At 39.1% G+C, this 8,592-nt stretch overlaps 2 protein-coding genes across 3 annotated transcripts; one reads left to right on the top strand and one right to left on the bottom strand.

Moving 5' to 3' along the window:
- Positions 1-631: 631 nt before the first annotated feature.
- On the top strand, positions 632-4,307 carry LOC121251731 (scarecrow-like transcription factor PAT1). 2 transcript variants are annotated; one of them, XM_041151068.1, is made up of 2 exons: positions 632-761; positions 2,253-4,307. In XM_041151068.1, the coding sequence occupies exon 2, from the start codon at positions 2,448-2,450 to the stop codon at positions 4,089-4,091; it is 1,644 nt and encodes a 547-aa protein (XP_041007002.1). In that variant the 5' UTR covers positions 632-761; positions 2,253-2,447; the 3' UTR covers positions 4,092-4,307. The 2 variants fall into 2 exon arrangements, with proteins under 2 accessions (XP_041007002.1, XP_041007003.1); XM_041151069.1 differs by lacking the exon at positions 632-761 and adding an exon at positions 1,349-2,019.
- Positions 4,308-4,600: 293 nt separating this feature from the next.
- On the bottom strand, positions 4,601-8,307 carry LOC121251733 (WRKY transcription factor 1). The gene is made up of 5 exons (XM_041151071.1): positions 8,066-8,307; positions 6,447-7,087; positions 6,229-6,364; positions 5,980-6,138; positions 4,601-5,351 (listed from the first exon to the last, which is right to left on the bottom strand). Exons 2-5 carry the CDS (start codon positions 7,072-7,074, stop codon positions 4,829-4,831), a joined length of 1,446 nt encoding a protein of 481 aa, XP_041007005.1. The 5' UTR covers positions 7,075-7,087; positions 8,066-8,307; the 3' UTR covers positions 4,601-4,828.
- Between the last annotated feature and the right edge of the window lie 285 nt (positions 8,308-8,592).

Below are 8,592 nucleotides of genomic sequence, written 5' to 3'. Positions count from 1 at the left end.
ATTTAATACCAATGGCCCACATATATATAGACACGTGTAAATAGCCTTTTCTATCACTTTGTTACCTTGAAATGAAAAACAACAGCTATTAATTGTGTGCAATGCTATTTTTAGAGGAAATACTAAGGTATGGACTTAACAATACTATACTAGTATGATTATTGTTTTCTTCTCCAATATTCTAATTAGGTTTGACTGTTAATTAAATTATGAAAAATACCATATATAACATTAGATTCTATTGTGTTAATGTGATGTTATTTATCAGTGTATAAATTTATCATTTAAAAATAATAAATAATTTAATCTAAAAATTAATAAATAATCTCACTTGAAATTGTAATTTCATTTGAGAGTAGGGTTATAATCGCACCTCGTTCACTTTTATAAAATTTTTCATATCATCTCATTTAATCATTGTAATTTTTTTAAATTTTAATACAAAATAAAATAAATAATTTAATTTTTTTAAATTTTAAAATAAAAATAATATTAAAAAAAATATTTTAATAATATTTTATTTAAATTTTAACTTTTTATCAATCTCTTGTTGCAAAAATAAACGATTCTTTAGAGTCGAGACGATCTTAAAAGGTTGTAGTTACGTAGTTTTACTTTAACCGCGGCGCCTTTGCAAATCCTCCACTATTTTCTTTATAAAATAGGTCCACAGGCGGCTTCTATTCTTGCTCTGGACTCTGTTCCCCGTCTCTCTGAAAGACGACTCTGATAGTGGAACTTGTGGAGGTTCCTGAACTAAGGTGCGTCTGCAAACAATTGATCTGATGTTCAAAAACCCACACTGCAGTTCCAATCATGATTCATTTGCTATTATTGCTTTCCCTTTAAGTTCTCTGTTTCCCTCCCATGTTAAAGGGTGTGTCAGAATCAGTTTCTTACTGGGAAAATTTGAATTCCAAGTCATTCTCTCATAAATGTTTGATTATTTCTGCAAATGGATTGGTGGAACTTACCAAAAAAAAAAAAAAAAACAATAGAAAATGCGTCGGTGATGTATCCTTAAAAGATATTCTGCACTTTTTTCCTCTGGATTTTTGTTCTTTCTCTTGAATCTCTTTTCATGATGTAAGACTGAAGGCTGAACCTTTTTCTTCTCTGCGTGTTCCTGAAAGAAGAGGGGGTGAGGGGGGGGGGGGGGGGGGGTGTGAGGAGGGATTTGAAGACTAATTCAAGGAATGTGATTCTTATTACTGGACTTATTTGTTGAGTGTACTTTTCTCCATTTGCGAAGTTGGATTCGCGTGTTTATGAAGGTTATTGTTGGCTGCTGGCATGTGGGTTTTTCTAATTCATTATATGTTTGGGAGGGGAGGGGGTGGGTTCGTGGTCGAGGTGAATGAAATTAATTCCAATTTAATTTGTAATGAGGTTGGGATGGTTGTTTATTTCGTGGCTTAAGAACGCTGTTAATTATCTATTTCATCTTGTAGAATAGAATCTATGTGCGAAAGATTATCCTGAACTTTATCAGTACTTTTTCTAATGTTATGACCTCTCAAAGTGCTAATTGCTTTGTATTTCACTTTTGTGATGCATTTTGATGTGTTCTTTATACATTATATGTGGCTGCTATGATTTTGAAACCAATTCGATGAATATTTCGGGTTAACCAAATATCTGGCAACCTCTAATGCAGAGTGAGAATGAAGCAGCATACCATGGTAATGTGTTAAGAAGAGTTTAAGAATGCCTGGCCTTACCAGTTTTTACTTCTCGACCAGTTTTAGAGACATCTTATGATGTATGCTTGACTTATGACTCCTATCTATCATAATCATAATATTGAGATTGTTTTCATTTTCTGATATTTTTCTTTGAGATCTCAACCAATTAATTGCTTTCCTTTCTTTTTCTTTTCCAATGGTTTGTGAGAGCTTGCAACTTACCAATTATCTGAGGTTCTACAAGTGATCAAAACTTGTAGAATGTGCATGTTTGATATTCTAAGACCACAACACACCCCTTCCACATTCTCATAGTGATATTTCAAATTAGTCAGTAAGTCATCTTCCTTTCTCTCTACAAGGAAATCTTAACTCCCATCCCAAATCAAGGACTTCCCTATGTTCTCGTATGCTGCCACAGAATTCCATGAATATGAGATTTATGCATTCTTATTTTAGTTTATGACTGGCATGATCCTGTTACTCTATTCCGATTACCTCAAATCTGTTAGTATGTATTTTCCTTAGAATTCATCTGAATATTTAGACATCTGAATATGTATGGAGGTTCTGATAAATTTGCTCCCATGAAAACCAAATAACAGCTACAACAGCCACCTAATGGAGCCAGTAGAGCGCATCCACCTTCAACAGTTGTAGTAAGTGGTCATTTTTGTTCCAGAAACAGTCCTGCCCTGAAAAGACTCTTCAGTCAGATCTTTAGAGAGGGACGTGGCAGACCATGCTGTAGATTATTCTTAAATGCATGCATCACAGCAGCAAAGAAGGTCAGGCATGTCCAATGGATTGTACTATCATTCAACTAAAGAAGTTGGGGCCTATTGCTTGCCTCAGTTCCAAACATTTGGCCATCAGCTACACTACAATGATAGGAGCCAAGGGACCAACTTTTTGACTCAGAATTCTAATGAACGCTATTGCACCTTGGAGTCCTCCTCAGCAAATGGTAGCTATGCTGTTTATACTTCCCCATCAACTACCAGTTTGTCACCCAATGGAAGCCCAATGTCACAGCAAGATTCTCAGTCATACACCGGTTACCAGCATTATTCCCCTGACAATACCTATGGCTCTCCAATAAGTGGATCCTATGTAATCAATGAAGTAAATGACTTCAAGCACAAGCTGAAAGAACTGGAAACTGTAATGCTAGGCCCTGATTCCAATTTTCTTGATAGCTATGACTATACCTTCCAGAATAGCACAAACAATACCTCCCTGGCAATGGACAGCTGGAGACAAATAATGGAGGCAATTTCTAAGAGGGATTTAAAACATATCCTCATCTTCTGTGCAAGAGCAATATCAGATAATGAACTATTAGAGGCACAATGGTTGATGGATGAATTACGTCAGATGGTGTCGGTTACTGGCGAACCAATTCAAAGGTTGGGAGCATACGTGTTGGAGGGGCTTGTTGCACGGCTCGCCTCGTCGGGAAGTAACATTTGCAAAGCATTGAAATGTAAAGAACCAGCAAGTGCCGAACTCCTCTCCTACATGCACATTCTTGATGAGGTTCGCCCTTACTTTAAATTTGGCTATATGGCTGCAAATGGAGCCATTGCAGAAGCCATGAAGGATGAAAATAGAATTCACATTATCGATTTCCAAATTGCTCAGGGGAGTCAATGGTTGACTTTAATCCCAGCTTTTGCAGCTAGGCCTGGTGGGCCACCCCACATCCGTGTAACAGGTATAGATGATTCTATGTCAGCTTATGCTCGCGGAGGAGGCCCAAATATTGTGGGAAAGAGGCTATCTAAGCTTGCGGAGACCTTTAAGGTGCCATTTGAATTCCATTATGCTGCCATGTCTGGCTGTGAGGTTCAGCTAGAGAATCTTGAGGTTCGACCTGGGGAAGCTCTTGCGGTGAACTTTGCTTTCATGTTACACCACATGCCAGACGAGAGTGTGAGCACTCAAAATCATCGGGACAGGCTACTGAGGCTGGTCAAGAGCCTGTCTCCAAAAGTGGTGACCCTTGTTGAGCAAGAATCTAACACAAACACCGCTGCATTCTTTCCGCGAGTCCTTGAAACACTAAACTACTACACAGCGATGTTTGAGTCAATTGATGTGACACTTCCGAGGGAGCACAAGGAGCGGATCAATGTTGAGCAGCACTGCTTGGCAAGGGCGATGGTTAACATAATAGCCTGCGAGGGGCCTGAGAGGGTGGAACGGCATGAGCTCCTTGGTAAGTGGAGGTCGCGGTTCATAATGGCTGGATTTACTCCATATCCTTTAAGCTCCTTCGTGAATGCCACCATTAAAACTCTGTTGGAGAACTACTGTAGCAGCTATAGGCTTGAAGAAAGGGATGGGGCTCTATATCTTGGGTGGATGAACAGAGATTTGGTTGCTTCTTGTGCTTGGAAGTGAAAACTGGGCACCCATTTTTATTTTGTAAGCCGCTGACAGCATGTTAAAAAGGTGCTTTCAGGTGTGTATCTTTTAATATCAATCAACCCCCGAAATTTTCTTGTTTGCGGGATGAGGGAAACTGATTTCTAGTGAGATTTGCAGGCCTCAACACGGATGTATTTTGAGTAATTTGACATAAACGTCATTTTCCAAGAAAAGTTGAAATATTGGTGATAGTATACCGTTCTCGGCCATGCCCGCCCGCCCTCCCTCCCGCCTGCCCACACACACAAAGCTGCATAGTCCTCAGGGTGGATTAGGTATATGACCTAGACGTCAAGTCAATTTGTCTTATACAAGCAAAATACTAGTTTGCCCACACTTATAGGCATTTGCATAAAATCTCGTAACAGCATCACGGATTTATTCGTCCCCCTCCTGCATTACACTTTGTTGCTGTGTGTCATTCATTAAGACCTATTTTTTTCCGGGATAAATGAGAAAGTGCTAATGCTGTTAACAAGATATTAGTAAAAGGAGCAATCATATTCATATATTCAGTACTTGGAGAAATCTACGTGTTATTTTTTGACCCAGATAAATCATCTACATGCTCACCCCCCAAAACCCCAAGAAAAAGAAAAGGGGTAAATAAGGAGGAAAACCCGCTACTAGTACTAGCCACAAGCCGTGCCATGTCTAGAGATACCATAACAAGGGCAACGGTGACTTTTCTGCAACAAGAGTTTTAGTAGTCAGCTTTGGACAGGTTCTCCAGTAGGTGTTTGTTGCTCGTTTATATTAGCCTCAAGCTCCGGAGTATCATGAGCGACCATATCATGGCAGACAGTGTCAATTTCTACTGATTTGGTACTTGACTCAACAATCTGCTTCCCGTTCAATTGGTCATTTGATTTACCTTCACCAGCCACACTAGAATGGACAACCATATGGACACCAACAAGGCTACTTACTACTGGTTCAGTCCTCGATTCTCCATTCAGTAGCTCATTCGATTTAAAGTTGGGACCTGAACTGGTATGAATGACCATATCAAGGCAGACAGCATTGTTTTCCTCTGACTTAGTGCCTGCCTCAAAATTATCGGCCACTGAAAAAACATTTGGCCCAACTGTGTTGTGGGTAACCGTCCTCGTAGGAGGCATATCATGGTCATGTTGTCCTTCATATGTGGCTATAACCACTTTTGGATCATGAGACGCCCTCTCAACGTGTTTCTTAACCGGGCATCCAGGACTTGAGCATCTATAGTAACTCCTACAAAGCATAAGTGCAAAACTAGAGTAAGATCAAAACTTGAGTGCAAAGTAACATCACTAATCTATCCATATCCACACTAGAATCTCATTATTTCAATTTGTCGATAATGGCAAGCTAAATTACTTATTCCGAAAAAATTGCATGAGACTAAGGTAACAGGTTATTGAGATTGGCTTGTAGCATAAGAAAAACAGTTGTCTGAATACCCATCTAAAAATGAAACCAAATAAGAAAATGACTAACTGAGGGCTACCAGCTTTCTGATTAAATTATTACAGAGATCTCACGTTGCACCACCACCACATGTTCCCAAGACAAATTAGGGCACTTGATTCTAGCACGGGCTTGACAGATATTTCTGATGATATCTCAGGATGACTTGGTGATGGAAACTCAATAAGATTTTGATAACGCCAAGTAGTTGACATAAGCAAACTGGCTAATTTTCTTTTTCCCTTTCCCAGTGTAAGGAAAAATACAGAAACATCGGATTTATAATTAGTCAAACTAGACAGACAACTGACAAAGTATACTTCCAGTCAGCAATGGGCAGAGATGCGATGCAGGTATGGACCGAAATCTGAAGAGTCTGTAACTGTTTATCAACATTGAAATTGTTACTTACCTTGGGTTGGGATTGCCTTTCACAAATTTCTGCCCATATTTGCGCCAGCGGTACCCATCATTTACAAAATCAACCGCACTCAACGTCTGAACAACAAGACGTGGTTCGCTAGCTGGCTTATCAACTGGAACAGCATCGACATAACACTTTTCTTTTTTCCTGTTTAGTAATTTTGATTTAATTTTTAAAAAGGGTTAGCTCACATATCACCCAGTACAGAAAAAATAAGTAGCTAGTGCATTAACATACTGTCTTTTTGAGCCTGTATCATGATCATGATCATCATTATCGACCCCATCTCTCATCCTATTTGGTTGTGAAGGTAGAGGGGCATCTACTGGTTCCATATGATGAGATGTCTGGCTATGCTCAATAAATGGTTGGTCTTCAAACATAAAGTCATAAAAAATAAGCAATTTGCCATTTACGGGAAAAAAACTTTATAACAAGGTAAGTTCCATTCTCACCTCTTGCACCAATTAAAGAGGGCTCACTTGGTCTTTCATCTGATATGGACACAGCAAAACCAACAGGTACAGGGACATTAAGTTGAGGTCTAGGATGATCGTGCTGACCAAAGTATGTGGTATCTCTAATGTGTCCATCATGTGACCGTTCCAGTTGCTTTTTCACCTGGCAGGTTGGATTTGTACATTTGTAATAACTCCGTATAAATTCATTCCCTTTAACAAGCTTCTGTCCGTATTTTCGCCAATTATATCCATCTTCTGTCACTTTCTCACGTATTGTAGAGGGTGTGGTTCCTTCCTGACCAGCTTGTGAGACAAGAATACTAGTGCCAGGGGCCTGCAACGCTTTTTCAGAAATGATAGAGGAATTACTTCTTTCATGATCTGATTGCATTGTTGGGACTGCAGCATCAGGTAACTCTGAAGCTTTCTCAGGAATCAAAGAGGGAGTTGCTGCTTCTTGCTCTGTTTGTTTCGCATGAATTTCATCATCACATTTCTGTTTGGAAGAATGGAATCTGCCATCAGGTATCGGCTGTGATGGAACTCCACCACCAGAACTCTGTCTCTGCTGCAATTCATCAGAAACAACTGCATCTGGTGCACGTTCCCCCGAAGAAATCATGTGAACCTGAGAACTGGTAGCAGAAAGACTTCAGTTTTAACTCAGGGTGTCATTTACTATTTGACTACCTTTGACTTGATAAAACCCCACATCCTACATTACTACTAGTTATTCATACCTGACAACTCATCAGAAAACCAAATCAAGCAAACAATGACATACTCAGGAGTTCACAATGGCGGAAGACATGCAGAATTTAGCAGTTCAGTGAGAAAAGGAGATAACATTTGGCCATTATTAGAATAAGATGGCTTGCCAAAGAGAAACAAGAAAATTTTCCCCCAAAACTCTTGCGGCAGACTTTCAATATTCCACTTTTAAGCCTTTAACCATCAAACTATACTTATGATTAGTAGATGAAGTGAGGCTGCAACTACCAAGTGCGGTTGCAGCAACTAAGGTTTGAGGTCAGGCGTCTGAGGGTTTCGAAAAAGATAACAATTTTGAGATTTAGACTAGTAAACACACCAACTTCCCCATTAAATCATTTCGATTTAAAGCCAGAAATTCACACAATTACCATACCATCAAGAGTTGATAATTTTTAAAATTTATTCATTTCCACAATAAATCCGCAAAAAAAATTCCCCGTATTCAATTTTTTTTTTTTTTTTTCAGATTCCATAAAATTCAAAAAAAAAAAAAAAAAAAAAAAAAAAAAAAAAAAAAAAAAAAAAAGAACCTAACGATTACCTACTAAGAGGGGAAAAAACCCCATCAATCCCGTATTTTGCAGACGAGGAAACAAAGGGTGAAAAGATACAGAGAGAAAGTAAAATGATAAGTTATCCGACTTTGTTGTATATCGACACAAGCAATGCTACTAACAAGGCTCCCAGTCAAGTAGAAGCCTGTAAGATTAATCGGGACATCAAAAAATTAAAAGCAGAAAGTGAAAGTCACAATTATATTATCTTTCTCGGCGGACGTAAGCTCCCGGTTACCATTAACAAAGTGAAATATTCAAAATTATCAAATAGGAAAAACAAACCTCCAATCTCGAAGTTCCAAACCACCACAACTCCCCAGAAATCAGTAATTGTACGCTCGAACCTCACGTCGGCGATTTGCACTTAAGATTCTAAATTTTTAATATGGGTTTGGGGATTGGAACTGGCGCAGCCGAAAAGTGAGAGTTGTGGGGTCCAGAGAGAGAGAGAGAGAGAGAGAGGGGAGTTGAAGCTCCGAGGTTTCGGAGCTTAATCCGAGGTGGGGAAGAAGAAGAGCGGGGGCCGGAGGAAGAGGAGTTCTGTGTCCAGGACCATAATAGTCGGGCTTAGCTTGGGCTTGGGCTTGGGCTTGGGCTTGGCTTGGGCTCGGGCACTGTCGTAACCCAAATTTAATTTTGAGTAACTTTAGTAGGTGAGCAAGTTTATACTGTTAAGGAAAATTGAAGTGAATTTGCACATTAAATCGTACATTATACTCTATTTAATAAAATAATACGAATAAAACAATGTCGGTGTAAGAACAAAATGTAAGTATCAATACACAGTTTAATGCGCCAAACCAGTTATA

This window comes from Juglans microcarpa x Juglans regia, chromosome 2S, assembly GCF_004785595.1.
Source record: "Juglans microcarpa x Juglans regia isolate MS1-56 chromosome 2S, Jm3101_v1.0, whole genome shotgun sequence".
Taxonomy (NCBI): Eukaryota; Viridiplantae; Streptophyta; class Magnoliopsida; order Fagales; family Juglandaceae; genus Juglans; species Juglans microcarpa x Juglans regia.
The sequence above is the reverse complement of the archived record's forward strand: the minus strand, read 5'-3'. Positions and strand labels throughout refer to the sequence as shown.